Below are 14451 nucleotides of genomic sequence, written 5' to 3' on the forward strand. Positions count from 1 at the left end.
ACACCAGGCCCAGGCGGGGAGGGCACGCTCTCAAAAGGCACCGGCCCATGCGTCATCAGAGAGTGACGAGCGCCTCCGAGGGGGAGAGGCTAAGTAAAGTAAGCTCCTTCCTAATTGGCTCCGTCCATCAGGCAGGATTGATACAGCGATGGAGATTCGCTCTCGTTCAACGCTAGCCTCCAGATGATTGGATTGGGGAGAAATTTATTAAGTCACTAACGCTCAGAAGTCCTGGGGGCGGGCCCTTCAGCGATAGAGGGTGGATCCGCGGGCGGGCGTCCCTTCTGGGGGCGGGATGCTTTCGCGGTGGGGGCGTGGCCTCCACGCCGCGCGTCCCCAGAGCGTAGGAGGCGGGACTTGGGGGCGGGGGCAGGTCGGGGGCGGGGCCGGAGCCCGCGCGGAGCACGGATTCCCCGGTCCTGAGCGCGGGGCGTCGCTGGGATCCTGTCCTCTGGCTGGTTGCTCTTCCCAGCCATGGCTCTGCGTTGCTGGCCCTGGTGGCACTGGTCGGCGTGGCGTCGGACCCGGCCGCCTCCCGCCGGGAGGACCCCGAGTAGGAGCAGGGCACTTACCTCTGGGGCTGAATGTCCGCGCAGGGAGGCCTGCGAGCGCCAAGTGTGGGGGTCGGAGCGGAGCTGGGGCAGGGCTGGAGAGGGGCGAGAGGGGGCCAGGGGCGAAACCGGAAGGGTTTAGTCCTACGGACGAGATTGGCATGGTGTACGGGGGCAGGTGGGGGCCTGTGCGGTCAGATGTGTGTCAACAAAGGTGAGAAGGGGAGACTGTGAGGTGCACAGGTGTGAGACCGGGTGAATGGGGATTATATGAAGAAGGTCTGGGAGCCAAGAGCGAAGTCTGAGGCAAAACAGGGGTCTGTAGGAAAGACAGGGGTCTATATGGACAATATAGCATTCTGTGGAGAGAGAGTAGTTAGAAGAAGTACAGTCCGGCATTGTGGGAGATCCCTGGGGCAAGATTGGGATGATTTAGAGTCCGTTGGAAGGATGTGGTATTCTAGCTGGGTGGGTAGGGAACCCTGTAAGAAAAATGAAATACTGTGCAGGGCAGCTTCAAGGGTGTTGGTGGTTGTTGAGTGGGCATAGTAAATCCATGGGTGAGTCGTGGGGCTCTGGATGAAGACATAGCCTTTGGGGGTTCAGACGAAGTAGGGGATCTTGCAAACGCCAAAGCTTTGAGGAAAAAGAGGAGGGTGCAAATGGGGGTGAAGCTTGAGAAACTCCAGCTTCTGCCTGATGCTCATGTTGGTTTGGGAAGTGCTGATCTGACCTTCCATCCCCCCCCCCCACCTGCCTCCCATCAGGCTTCCTGCAGCAGTTATCTACACAGGAGCAGCCCCCCCAGATCTGTGTGGTGGGCAGTGGTCCAGCTGGCTTCTATACCGCCCAGCACCTGCTAAAGGTAAGCCACATTTTCCTGGTTCCCTCTCCCATGATTCACCTGTTGCTCCAATCCTGAGGGCAAGCCCCACCCCCTTTGAGTTTTAAAAGCGCTCCTGGATCCCTGATGGGAAAAGGGCTCCCAGCACATCTAGACTGGACACTCCCTATATGCTTTGTCACCTACATCTGGGGCTCCCCACTCTAGGTCCTCAGCTATGGGAGAAGGGTTCAGTGGTAGATAGTCTGCTATGCCAACTTGGCCAAGCCCTTCATGGAATTTATGCAGGTTTGCAGGACGACTTTATCCTGCCCCTCATCGTCCCTTTCTCTCTCTCTCTCTTCTGTCCTCAACATCCTACATCTTGAGGCTACCCCCTCTTCTCAGGGTTTTCTGTCCCTGTAGCCACCTTGTCGTGCTCCAGCCCTCCCCATGCTATGTTGTTCTTTCAGCCTGCCTTCGACCCCCCATTCCTCCCACCCCAAGGCCGGAGCCTCAAGGCTTACAGTGTTGACCTTGGTGGGCAGGGCCCCAAGGCTGCTGGTTACCCTTGAGACTTGGGCAGATCTGGGTGGGAGGGGGAGAGGGAGACCTAGGCTGACTAAGGCATGACACAGTGGCCTTGCTTTGGAGGGATGTGGAGTCTGTGGAGAGACAGGAGAAAAGAAGACTGTATTAACTGTACACATAGATATGCAGAAGCTGAAAAGGTGGGGTAAACCAGTCATCCTAGTTTGCCTAAGACACGGAGCTTTCAATGTTAAACCCGGGAGGGTCTCGGGGAGACCAGCATGAGTTGGACACCCTGCTGAAAAGTGACCCAAACGTGCCCTACAAGCAACACAGGTGAAAGAGCTAATTACTGAGATGTGCCAGCACGAGCTGAGTCAGGCACGGTTGGTCAGAAGGGGTTTCCTGGAGAAGGCGCATTTGAGCTTCACTGAAGGAGGTCGTGGGCTTTGGAGAGGACCTGCCACATGTGGGAGGTCATGCTTGGGCAAACTGCCTGGTGGTAGAACAGCCCTGGGCCCTGGGATGGAGACCAGGGATCCCCCAGGGTCTGCAGAGATCCTGGAGGGCTTTGTGTAAGGTGCGCTTGCTAGCTGAGCCTGAAATTTGGGCAGTGGGGAGAGTGGGCCTTCCAGGCAGGCTTCTCAGTGCCCCCAGTGTGAGCAGTGGCCCTGGCCTGCAGTCGGCCGGCACACACTTGCACGCGTTTTCCTTGTGAGGGGCGCTGGGGGATGGACCCAGGAGCCAGTTCCGAGCCAGTCCTTTCCCACCGGGAGTTCCAGGCTACTGGCTGTGCTCCCGAGCCAGGAACGTGCACCACACTTGTGGGACGGTGGCACTTGGCTGAGCCAGGGGCTGTACAGCATCTGATGTCCCCATGCCAACCTTTGAAGCAGGCGTCACGACTCTTGCTTCGCGGGTAAGGACAGAGGCTGAGCAACATAACCCAGGGTCCCCCCCTGGACAGGGAAGATGCTAGGACCTGAGTGCAGGCGGTCTGATGGCAGAGCCGCTTTCTTTTTCTTTCTTTTTTAAATTAAAAAAAATTATTTTGGGGCACCTGGCTGGCTCAGTCAGAAGACCTGTGACTCTTAATCTTGGGGTCATGAGTTCAAGCCCCACATTGGGTGTAGAGATGACTTAAATAAATAAAACTTAAAAGAACGTATTTTCACTGAAGTGTAGTTGATACGCAATATTATGGTAGCTTCAGGTATTCAACACGAGGGTCCTGCGCAGGTCTCTGTGGGCTATGCCCTTACGCTCACCTCGGGTGTAGCCACCATCGGTCACCACACTCCGCCTGGACAGTACCATCAACTAAATGCCCCATGCTGTACCTTTCAGCCCTGTGACTCATTCATTCCATCACTGGAAGCCTGTACCTCCCACTCCCCTGCTCCCATTTTGCGCACCCCCCCACCCCCTCCTCTCTGGCACCCACCAGTCTGTTCTCTGTATTTATGGGTCAGAGCTGTTCTTGAGTACCACGCTGGGCTATCCATTCAGCAGTGATTTATTGGACACTGACATGTGCCAGGCATAGGCTCAACCCTAGGAACACGGGTACGAGCAGAACAGACACGCTCAAGGACATGATAGCCTAATGGGAGGGGGTGGGGGGGAAGAGCGTTTATCCAGTTTCTGGGGCTCCAATAGAGCAAGCACAGAGGCCGGGGGTGAGGGGCATGGTGTACAGAGAGCTGCGCCCAGCCCAGCCTGGAGGAGGAGGTGTCCACATTGCTGTCCGAAAGACAGAAGCTTCCAGGTGGACGAGGGGCAGGTGACAGGCAAGAGAGTCCCAGGCACAGAGGGCCGCATGGACAAAGGCCCAGAGGGAGGAGAGTATGTCCCTTTGGGGACAGGTGAGTTGGGGAAGAAAGGCTTGTGGGTAAGGGTAGAGAACTGATGGAGGAGGCAGGTGGGCCCAGATCCACGGTGCCTTGGAAGCCACTGGCCAGGCTTGGAGGCAGGCAGTGTCTCGTGGTGCTCTCTCCACCCCTCCCCTCCTTCCATCAGAGGCCTCTGGGGTAGTTATTAACATGCTCAGACCTCATCAAACCATTGAGTCTAAGGCTGAAACCTAGGCAAGCACCTCATTTTTGAAATGGAGCTCTCTCTGCCTGCAGGGTAGACAGTGGAACGGGGAGGCAGGGCCGGTGGCCAGGAGAGCAATGGAGAGCTGCTGAGGTGGCGATGGGGAGGGGGGGAAGATAGGTGACTGGGCAGGGTCGAGGGGAGTTGGGGACGAACCCCAGGTTCTGGCTCAGGCTCCAGGTGGATGGGTTGGGAGGGGACACAGGAGCAGAAGGAAAGAGTTTTGGGGGGCAGGGGAGCTGACTTCCATCTAGGTGGCTTTGAGGAGTCTGCAGTGTCGTCCAGGGCTGGCAGGTTTGGAGGGGGCCGTCCGGGCAGGGAAGACAGTGAAACACCGCAGGTCTACAGGAATCCGAGGTCGTAGGAGGGAGTGGATGCAGCTTCCCCCGGGAACGTGTGCCCGGGGGGTGGGAGGGGTCCCACACTGGGATAACCTCAGAGAATGTTTTCGTTGGGGGGGGGGTAGAAGAAAAGAAGCCTGAGAAAGAACAGCCAGAGGGAGAGGCGGGAGCTGAGTTAGGGAAGAGCGGGTTCGCTGAAGACAAGGTCGGCCAGGAGAGAGAGAGCCAGTAAACACGCCGGCAGGCCTCGCATTGCGGAGGTGGCCTTGGCCAGGGCAGTGTGACCAGGAGGGACGGATCCATAGCAGGAAAGGATGGAAGATAAAGGCGAAAAGCCGGGCCGTGTGTGGCCCAGACCGCCAGGCCGTGCAGTCTGAACTTTGCCCTTTGGCGGTGGGCGGTCGGGGAAGGTTCAATGGCAAGGCGGTGATGTGTAACAGTAACAGGAAAGGACAACTTTTTGACTGAGCACCCACAGTGGGTCGGGTGCTGGGCTAAGTGCGTCAGAAGGTCAGAGACCCTCCCTGGTTGGTCCCTGCCGTGTGGGTGCGGCATCAGCGGGCGTGAACGAGGTGCTTCGGGTGCCACCTGTGGCTGGAACGGGCGGGCAGATGGGGGGGGAGCCTGGACTTGGGTGCAGCAGTGAGTGGAGGGCAGGAGGGGATTTAGACAAAGGCGAGGAGGTGAGTGTGAGCCTTTGTAGGGGTGAGGGCAACTGGAGGGCAGGAACTCATTTGGCCTGAGTCCCACAGAGTTGAGAGTATCACAGAAAGAGCATGGGATGGGGTGCAAGGCGGGGCAGTGTCATCCATAGAAGCCCCGGCTGCTTGACTCCAAATCGGCGTCTCTCACTGTCCTGAACTTCTGGATGCTTCCCAACAACCCGGAGAGGGGTCTCTTATCTGTCCCAGTTTGCAGAGGAAGAGTCTGAGACCCAGGCCGATCTCGGGACCGGCCAGGGCCATGTGGCTGGTCGGTGGTAGAGCCAGACCCGACCTCTCTGCCCACCTGCAACCCTTTGCCTTCCCCGTGGCCCTTCTAGGTGCTCCAGAGGGCAGGCGAGGTGGGACCACTGTGTAAGTGAGCTCGTTTTTTCTAAGACTGAGAGTGAGCCATTCCATTTCCCTCTGACCCCCAGAAGCCCCAGCTGTGCTCCCCGCCATGTCCTGGTGGTCCCTTTTCCAACAGGATGATTTGGGAGACTAGGGCTAAGGCGGCTATGCATTTCAAAGGGTAGTTATCGGCTCATCAGACTGACCGGACGTTTCTAGAACCATCGAAGGGTTCTAGGGCAGGGCTATGTGTCAGGCCTGACCCAAGTAGTTGAAGAAGCCCCCCCCGTAGGCCTCCAGTGGGGGAGGGCTGCCTCCTTCCCTAGTGGGCCGGAGTCCTTGCCGTCTTGATGCGCTGCAGTCCCGAGGTCTGACCTCAGCTGCTGGGGCTTCTCTGCCGCCCCGCGCCTCCTGTCCAGCGCTCTAGGCAGGTGGGGAATCGGGGCCTTGCTTTCTCCTCGTGTCCTCAGCGCACTGAGCTGGGCTGGCCTGCCCTGTCGGGGAAGGGAGGACCCACAGGGCCCAGCCTCTCCCTCGGTCCCACCAGCTGCCGCCCTCTCCCCAGCACCACCCCTGGGCCCACGTGGACATCTACGAGAAGCAGCTGGTGCCTTTCGGCCTGGTGCGCTTTGGCGTGGCGCCCGACCACCCCGAGGTGAAGGTGGGTCTCTCTGGGCCGGAGGAGGGGTTTGGAGACTTTGGTCGAGGTCAGGAGGGAAAGGAGCCTTCCTGGCTGCATGGAATGACCCCAGGTCCTCTGTGTGGATGCTGCGCAGGTGTCCTCCTGGGGGCATTGTGAGGCGAGGGTGGCACAGGCATGATCCCTGGAGTGCCCCACCCCTAACCCCTTTCCCTCTGGGGCCTGGCAGAATGTCATCAACACCTTCACCCAGACGGCTCGCTCGGACCGCTGTGCCTTCCGTGGCAACGTGGTGGTCGGCAGGGACGTGGCTGTGTCGGAGCTGCAGGCGGCCTACCACGCTGTGGTGCTGGTGGGTGCCCACGGCTGCAGGGCAGGGCGGCAGAGGAGAGGCCCAAACCCTGGGCAGGGCCTGGGGCGGCAGCTGGGGAGGAGGAGCCGGAAGGAGGCCCTGCTTGGGTCTGCCACCCCTTCGCTGGTGCCAGGCACTCCGGGTCTTTCCTCAGAGCTATGGGGCGGAGGACCATCAGGCCCTGGAAATTCCCGGTGAGGAGCTGCCCGGTGTGTTCTCTGCTCGGGCCTTTGTGGGCTGGTACAATGGGCTTCCTGAGAACCGGGAGGTGAGTTTGGGGAGCACTCCTGCTACTTCTTCCTCCCCACTCCTCAGCCAGGGCCTGGGGCAGCTCTTGGACGCCACAGCTGGGGAGACAAGGGAGCCACTGTCCCAAGCTGGAAGGCTCCTAGGGAGATGAGATGTGAGCCATCCGGCTGCCTGAAGGGCAGGTCAACCAGGGAAGGCCCCTGCGAGAAGGTGGGACTTGGGAGGAGAGGAGGGGCGTCAGCTGAGGCTCAGGTGGGGTTGGCTTTCCGGGCGTGGGGAAGTCTGGGGGCTCGGCTGGTGACTGGGCATGAGCTGAGATTAGCCTGACTGGGGCCAAGGCTGGGGGAGCCCTACCCAGACCTGTCCCTGCCAGCTGGCGCCAGACCTGAGCTGCGACACAGCTGTGATCCTGGGGCAAGGGAATGTGGCTCTGGATGTGGCCCGGATCCTGCTGACCCCACCTGAGCACCTGGAGGTGAGTGGGCAGATCAGGGGGGCTGGGGGGCTGGAGCGGGGGTCACACCAGGGAGAGGGTGCCACTGCCTGCAGGGTTCAGGCCTCACCCTCCAAGCTGAGCTCAGTGCCTCTGTTTCCCTGTGGTGCCAGGCAGAGGCTTCCTGAAAGGCAGCCCGTGAGCTTTGCTTCATACCGTTTCCCCCTTTGCTTTCCGCACTCCAGCTACATGGATGGGCCTTTAAAACACCACCACCACCACCACCAACAACAACAACAACAACTATTCAGTGTGTACACATGATTCCCCTGCCAGTTAACCTGTGTTCATCTTTTAGTTCCTGGCTCAATTGTCCCTTCCTCCAGGAAGCCCTCCAGTACCACCTTAATATGTCCATTTCCCTGTAATACCTTCTTCTCATAGACTTGTCTACTCTTTCAAAGCATGTTGTCACCACTACAATTTTATACATATTAATGAATATTGGACAAGCTTCACTGTCTCCACCAGATCATAAGCTCTGCGAGGGCCTGCACCATGTCTCTTTTGCTTACTGTTGACACCGACCCCACCCGCATGCCCCTTGCCTAGTGCCTGGCTCTTGCTGAACACTGAGGAAGCACTTGTTGAATTGAGAGTAGGAGCCTGGTTTGCTGCTAGGTGGAGCCATTTGCAGAACTGGCAGCAGTGCTCCATCTGGCCACCAGGAGGCGCGGTGGTGCAGTTCCAGGCGGCCGACCTCCCCACGGAGGGTAGGAAAACCGCGGAATGCAAAGTCCCCTTGCCGGGTCAGCGTCCGATGACTTCAAGCCCTCCTTTTGTGCCAGAAAACAGACATCACAGAAGCTGCCCTGGGGGTGCTGAGGCAGAGTCGGGTGAAGACGGTGTGGATAGTGGGCCGCCGTGGACCCCTGCAAGTGGCCTTCACCATTAAGGTGCTGGGGCCAGAGGGGGGTCAGGGTCTCAAATAGATGGTCTGCCCTTGGGAGGTGTGACAGTACTGAGCCCCCGAGAATGGCTGCTGCCTGGGGTGGGAGGGGGGAGCCAGGCAGGGCCTCGGGGCCTGGTGCCTTCTGTGGCCGGTGGTGGTGGTGGTGTGTCCCATCTGGGCTGGGCTCTGGGGTGGGCTCAGGAGTGGACAGTGCTCTGGGCCTGAACTCCACCCTACCTCCCACCCCCAAGGAGCTTCGGGAGATGATTCAGTTACCAGGAACCCGGCCCATGTTGGATCCTGCGGATTTCTTGGGCCTTCAGGACAGAATCAAGGGTGAGGGGCCCTGACCTGGCCTCCTAGATCACCAGGGAGGGGATGGTCTAGGTCTGCGAGGGCTTGGGGGAGCGCTTTGGGGGAGAGGGCTGCGATCCAGGGACAGGCCTGAGATGTTCTCGTTGCCGACAGAGGTCCCCCGCCAGAGGAAGCGACTGACAGAACTTCTGCTTCGCACAGCCACAGAGAAGCCAGGGGTGGAAGAGGCAGCCCGCCGGGCGTTGGCCTCCCGCACCTGGGGCCTCCGCTTCTTCCGAAGCCCCCAGCAGGTGCTGTCCTCACCAGACGGGCGGCAGGTAGCTGGCATTCGCCTGGCTGTCACCAGACTGGAGGTGAGTCTCTTGTTACCCAGAGACGTCCCCTTCTCCAGGCCCCCCCGCCCCAGCCCAGTGTTGCCCACACTCTCCTCAACAGGGTGTTGGTGAGGCCGCCCGCGCAGTGCCCACTGGAGACGCAGAAGACCTCCCTTGTGGGCTGGTACTGAGCAGTGTCGGGTATAAGAGCCGCCCCATCGACCCCAGTGTGCCTTTTGACCCCAAACGTGGGGTCATCCCCAATATGGAAGGCCGGGTTGTAGATGTGCCAGGTGAGAGGATGCAGGGAGGCCAGGCACCGAACTGTTGTGGGGGATGGAGAGGCTGCTGTCTCCCGGGGCTGGTGTCTCCCATCCATTTTTTCGGCCAGTGACACACACTAAGAAACATCTCAGAGCCAGGCCCTGTCCCTGGACCCCATCCTGGGGCCCAGCCCCCCTCCTCCTGGCTCGAGCTGGGAGGGACTTTCCCAGGCTAGCCGACGTGCCCGCGTACGCCTGCTTACCTCGTCATTCAGTTGACTGAGGCCTGCTCTGGGCTAGGCCCCCATGCTCAGGGCTGGGATTAGCGATCACACGCAACCCCTGTCCTAAGGGACCCTCCGGTCTGATTAAATACCCACATGCCTGCCTACTCATTCATCCCAGTCATGTTTAGAAGGGCCTGCGGAGACTGGAGGTGGGGCGAGACCCATCTACCCTCAGGGAGCTCCTGGCTGACAGCGAAACTGAGGTGGAAGGGCTGGTGTGGTAAAACCAGGTTGAGAAGAGTCCAGGGCACGGGGCCAGGAGCCACAGTGGGCCCAGGTGACAGGGCTGCAGGGAGGACGTGGGGTGTGTGGGAGTGTGTGCACGTGTGTGCGTGTGCCTGCGTGTGTACACCGGGGGCTCAGGCTTGCCAGAGCACCCAGCCCCCTCCCCTCTCCTGACCGCGTGTTGTCCCTTGGCAGGCCTCTACTGCAGCGGCTGGGTGAAGCGGGGGCCCACAGGGGTCATCGCCACTACCATGACGGACAGCTTCCTCACCGGCCAGATGCTGCTGCAGGACCTGAAGGCTGGGCTGCTGCCATCTGGTCCCAGGCCGGGCTATGCGGCCATTGAGGCCCTGCTCAGCAGCCGAGGTCTGGGCCCCGTGTGAGCTCTTGGGAGGCGTGCTGGGCAGCTCCGGGCCTTTCCACTGTTGGGGAGGGAGTGCTCTGGGCTGGGGGTGGAAGAGGAGGGTATGGAGGCAGTGACTTCTCTTCCCTGTGCTTCAGGGGTCCGGCCTGTCTCTTTCTTGGACTGGGAGAAGCTGGATGCAGAGGAGGTGTCCCGGGGCAAGGGTGCTGGGAAGCCCAGGGAGAAGTTGCTGGATCCTCAGGAGATGCTGCGGCTGCTGGGGCGCTGAGTAGATCCCGGGCTGCCTGGCAGAGAAGGCATGCTGTGCCCAGGAGAGGGGCCCGGGTCAGTCAGCGGGACTCTGCAACATGGCTGTGTCACCTGCCCGCCCTGGCACGGGGTCTTGGCTGCCTCTTCCAGGGGCCTCTGAGCACTTCCTCCTGGCAGAAGGTTGCCCTTGCCAGAGATAACCTTAGTTAGGGATGGGTGGAGGTGCAGGCTGACTTTCCTCCCTCCCACCTCTTTCCCGTCAGACTGTGGAGGGTCACCAGGTCAGGAATATACTGGAAATAAAACAGCTATAATGGAGGGCCAGTGGTTGATGTGTGACTTTTTTCGGGGCCGGGGTCACCTTCCAGCCACAGTTCCCCTCCTGTCACCAGGTGGCGCTGCAGAGCCAGCTCCCTGCTCGGGGGCCTCTTGGGGGCTTGAGGTGGTTTGGCAGCCAGGCCTGGAACCCACTGTCCCTCTCTCCGCTTGGCTCTGCTGCTGCGGCCTGCCTGCCTGCCTTCTGCTCACGCTGCAGGCATCCTGGGACCCCCACCTGCCTGCTCTGCTGGCCCTTCGGCCCAGTTCCCTCTCTGGTTAGCCCTCAGTAGAAGCAAAACAAGAAGAGAAAGGCAGGAGTGGGGAGTGTGGGCAGCAGCTTGCCCCAGGCATCTGGTATGGGTCCTTTCTGTCCACTCCCAAGGCCTTCCCACCTCTTGGTTTCCAGCCACATGGACAAGCCTTTTAAAAATAGTACCTCGGTCTCTGTAGTGCTTTGCAGTTGACAAAGCGTGTTCGCTGTCTTTTATGCCAGTCCCAAGAGGCTGGTCTCACTTTAGAGACTGACGAATCCTCGGAGTTAACTGGCCCAAGGTCACATAGCTAGTGAGCTGTGGGCTCGAACCCCCGGCTCCAAGCAGGCTGCTGGTTTCTCCGAGGCAGCCCTTGGCCCCGAGTGTTGGGTCTGGGGACGCAGTCCCGGAGAAGGGACCCAGGCGTCCCGCGCGCGGGCGGGCAAGGAGGGGCCCGGAGCGGCGGGGAGCGGGCGGCGGGGCGGGCCGGGGCGGGGCGGAGGCGGCGGGTCCCGGTGGGGCGGGCCCGCGCGGGCGGCGGCGAGCGCTCCGCCACAGCCTGCTGGCGAGCCCTGGGAGCCGGAGGCGCGGCGTGCAGTCCAGCCCGGGACGGAGCCGGGCGCCGAGCCGACCCCCGGAGGGCGCGGGGCGCGGGGGCGGGGGCGGGCCAGCGCAGCCCGCCAGGCCGCGCCACCGACACGGGCCCCGCGCTGCCCGGGCTCCGGTGCCCGCCGAGCTAGGACGGAGCGCGCCAGCGCGCGGGGCCGAGGCGCCGGGACATGCAGCGCGCGGGAGGCGGCCGGCGCGGGCTCTCGGCGCGGGCGCAGCGCCCCTTCCCCCCGGTGAGTGTCGGGTGGCGAGCCGGGGACGCCAACTTCGCCGCCAACTTGGGGCTGGGCTCGGGCGCCGCGCGGGCAAGGACGGCGGAGACAGACGCGGGACTCCCGGGGACAGTCTGGCCAGCGCGGGGAACCCGAGGAGGGGGCGGCCGGGGACCCGGGACCCTCGGGGACCGGGCCTGGGATTCGGACCCGGGCGGGCGGAGGGGAGGCGAGGCACGGAGGCCGAGGTGACAGGCGCGCGGCGGACGCGAGGGAAGGACGCGGGTGAGGCGCCCAAGACGTTTGTCTCCCCGGTCGCCGAGCCCTCCAGCTCCTCCTTCGCTGGGCGTCGCGGCGCCGCGGGGGAGGGGGCGGTGCGGGGACGCGGGAGTCTGGGCCGCCGGCCCCCGCAACTGTTGCTGCTGGAAGCCGCTGGGGCGGGGAGCTGGCCCGGGCGCTGGAGCCGCCACTGCGCGAAGGGGGCTGGAGAGGGCCTGGGCAGAGAGGACCAAAGGGGGCTGTCGGTGGCTCGGGGAGCTCGGGCCCCCGCCTCCCGGAGGTCAGCACCTTCTGCGCGCCTCTCCCTTGACACCGCCGCCTCTTCACACCCTGCGAGTCCCCCAGATCCTTATCTCCCCCATCCCCCAGCTCTCCTTCTTCCGCTCCTCTGCCCGGCACAGCGCTCCTTCCTCTGACCTCAAGGAATCAGCGCGGGCTTCACGGGGTCGTGGGGTCTTCCCACATGTGGACTCCACGCCCGGTGGACCCGGGCTCCGAGGGCGCAAAAGGAAGGCCAGGCAAAGAGGACCATGGGGGAACCGTGGCCCCGGAGCTCTGGGCCCTGGCTGTCGCAGCAGCGGGTTGCTCAGGTCTCCCGGGGCTTCGACAACGATCCCCGACGGCGGGAAAGGGAAACCTGGAGCCTCCTGCTGCGGATGGCGTTTCGTGCCCAGGCCTAGGAGGGCAGGGCCAGGGACTTGTGAAGGCAAGGCATCAAGCCTCCAGAAAATCCCCAAGGGTGCGCCCCACGACCCATAGGAAGGTCCTGCTGGGTGAGCGAAGCGGGGATCCCAGCCGGGTTCTTGACACTCGCACCACCCTGGTTCCCAGCCCTGCTCACCCGGAGGGACTTGGGGCTCGGTCCCCCAGCCCTTCGGTGGTGGTACCACCCTGGCTCGGTCTCCGACCCGGGGTCACAAGGAAATCAAGGAAGGCTCATGTGCTCCATCTTGCAGCCCGTCTAGTTTCTGGCTGCTCCAGTCCGTTTCAAGTCTGCTCTTGAACTCCGTACTAAGAATTTGGATAGAAGGGTGAAGGGGACCCAGTAGACTGGAAACCAGATTTCTGGGTTCTCCCCAAGCCCTGGTACCCCGCCCACAGCCCGGCCTGCCCGGCGACCTCGCCCCTCCCACCCGGCAACCTGCGGGGCTTGCGATGCCTGGGGGTGGGAGGCCTAGGAGCCGGGGATGCCTGCGGGGAGGGGGTGGGGTGTAGCAGCGCGGCGGGGGGCGCGGACGTGGTGCCCAGTTTGGCCGCCAGGAGGCGTGGCACGGGTCCTGGAGCCCGGAGTCGCCGCCGCTGCCGCCGCCGCCGCATCGCGAGTGTCCTTGAGCCGCGGGTGACGGTGGCTCTCGCCGCTCGCGCCCCGTCCTCCCGCGGGGGGAGCCTGATGCCACGTTCCCTATGAATTATTTATCGCCGGCCTAAAAATACCCCGAACTTCACAGCCCGAGTGTAAGAGATTCCTGCCAAGGGGAGGGGGCGGGGCGCCCCCCGGGGGGCCGGGGCGGAATCAGCGGGTAGGGGGGAGTTAATCTTGGAGGGGGACTTTGGTGCCGGCGCCAATGGGAGCGAGATGCAGGAGCGGTCTTCTCCCCTGACACCTGGGTTCCGATTTTAGCTCAGCAAAAGTCAAGGAGGGAAGGAAACCCGACGGCAAAGTAGAGGCCGCTTATCAGAGGGCAGTGGCTACAACGGGCAGAGCAGCCGAAGCAAAGCTGGTGGGTGGGGCCCCTTCCTGGGGCCAAAGCTCCTGGCGGGAGAGGGGGGAGCCACCAGTGTCTGGGTGTGAGTGTGCATGTGCGCACATCCGTGTGGGGGAGCCTGCCTGGGAACGAGGCGGGGGGAGGGGAGCTGAGCGGCGGCAACAAGAGCCGTAGGCACGTGCAGGTGCTCAGAGATGTCTAAGGTTTCAGAGGACTGACCGCTGGCGACCATCCCCTGGGCCTCTCTGGGGTGCCGGTGTTCATTAACTGAGCCTGCTAGTGAAAGGTGGGAGCTGATGAGAGAGTGGTAGAGGTTCCTAAGAGAAGGTCAGGTGTGTGGCAGGGGCATCATCAAGTTTGCAGACACCTGCCAATCACTGCAGCGGCCAAGCGGGGAGCTTCCCAACCCGGCAGAGGTAGGGAGGTGGGGCAGGAAGAAGGAGGTGGCCTACAGCTGCGCCCAGACCCTATATCTTCTCACCCCTCCTGCCCAGAGGAGGAACTAGGGCAGATACCTGGGGGGAGAGGGATTTAAGTTGGGCTCTGCAAATTCTGGAATTTTGTTGTGTAGAAAAGAGAGAGGCTGTGAGAAGAGGATATTCTAGCCCGAGGGAACCGCAGAACGGAGACTGGAGATGAGGACAGTGAGGGGCTGTCTGGCTAACAGACTGGCAGGAGTGGGGGGCTATGGAGGGGAGACAATGGGTTGGTGTCAGGGTGTGTGGGGCCCTAGTCATGGGCCCAAAGTATCTGGACTTCATCTGTGGGTGCCAGGGAGCAGCTGTGCTGCGTGAGGAGGGGTGCAGTGGCCAGATCGTTTCAGACCAGCGGGGTGGGAGGGGATCAAGGTGGATGGGAGGTGGAGAGGTTGAGGGGCCAGAGCTGGGGGTATGACCCTTCTGCCTTGGTGGGGAGGCTGGAGGTCATGTGGTGATAAGTCTCTGGGGTCTGCATCTCTTTGAATCTGCCCTTTGCTATCTGAAGCTCAGAGAAACTTACCTGGGGGGGGGCCCTCCCTCCAGAGGTACTGTGTGCGCA

General features: G+C 62.0%; 1 protein-coding gene across 6 annotated transcripts; it reads left to right on the forward strand.

Annotated features, from left to right (window-relative positions):
- Positions 1–372: 372 nt before the first annotated feature.
- FDXR (ferredoxin reductase) lies at positions 373–10356 on the forward strand. Of its 6 annotated transcripts, XM_045814319.2 has the most exons (13): positions 373–553; positions 1143–1258; positions 1345–1416; positions 5961–6056; positions 6265–6387; positions 6542–6655; positions 7010–7111; positions 7918–8025; positions 8273–8357; positions 8490–8689; positions 8772–8943; positions 9621–9791; positions 9927–10193. In XM_045814319.2, exons 1-13 carry the CDS (start codon positions 475–477, stop codon positions 10055–10057), a joined length of 1569 nt encoding a protein of 522 aa, XP_045670275.2. In that variant the 5' UTR covers positions 373–474; the 3' UTR covers positions 10058–10193. The 6 variants fall into 6 exon arrangements, with proteins under 6 accessions (XP_045670275.2, XP_087710251.1, XP_045670273.2 ...); XM_087854125.1 differs by lacking the exon at positions 1143–1258 and having other exon boundaries at positions 1319–1416; positions 9621–9804; positions 9927–10356; XM_045814317.2 differs by lacking the exon at positions 1143–1258 and having other exon boundaries at positions 1319–1416.
- Positions 10357–14451: the final 4095 nt, after the last annotated feature.

The sequence above is a fragment of the Ursus americanus genome, chromosome 23, assembly GCF_024610735.1.
Source record: "Ursus americanus isolate L20-20 chromosome 23, mUrsAme1.1.p, whole genome shotgun sequence".
Taxonomy (NCBI): Eukaryota; Metazoa; Chordata; class Mammalia; order Carnivora; family Ursidae; genus Ursus; species Ursus americanus.

Excerpts from the sequence above, each read along its gene's own strand:
- FDXR (XM_087854125.1), top strand. The coding sequence starts at position 475 with ATGGCTCTGCGTTGCTGGCCCTGGTGGCACTGGTCGGCGTGGCGTCGG. Across the intron at positions 6,388-6,541 it reads CCTACCACGCTGTGGTGCTG|AGCTATGGGGCGGAGGACCA; the intron begins GTGGGTGCCCAC and ends GTCTTTCCTCAG. Across the intron at positions 8,944-9,620 it reads CCGGGTTGTAGATGTGCCAG|GCCTCTACTGCAGCGGCTGG; the intron begins GTGAGAGGATGC and ends GTCCCTTGGCAG.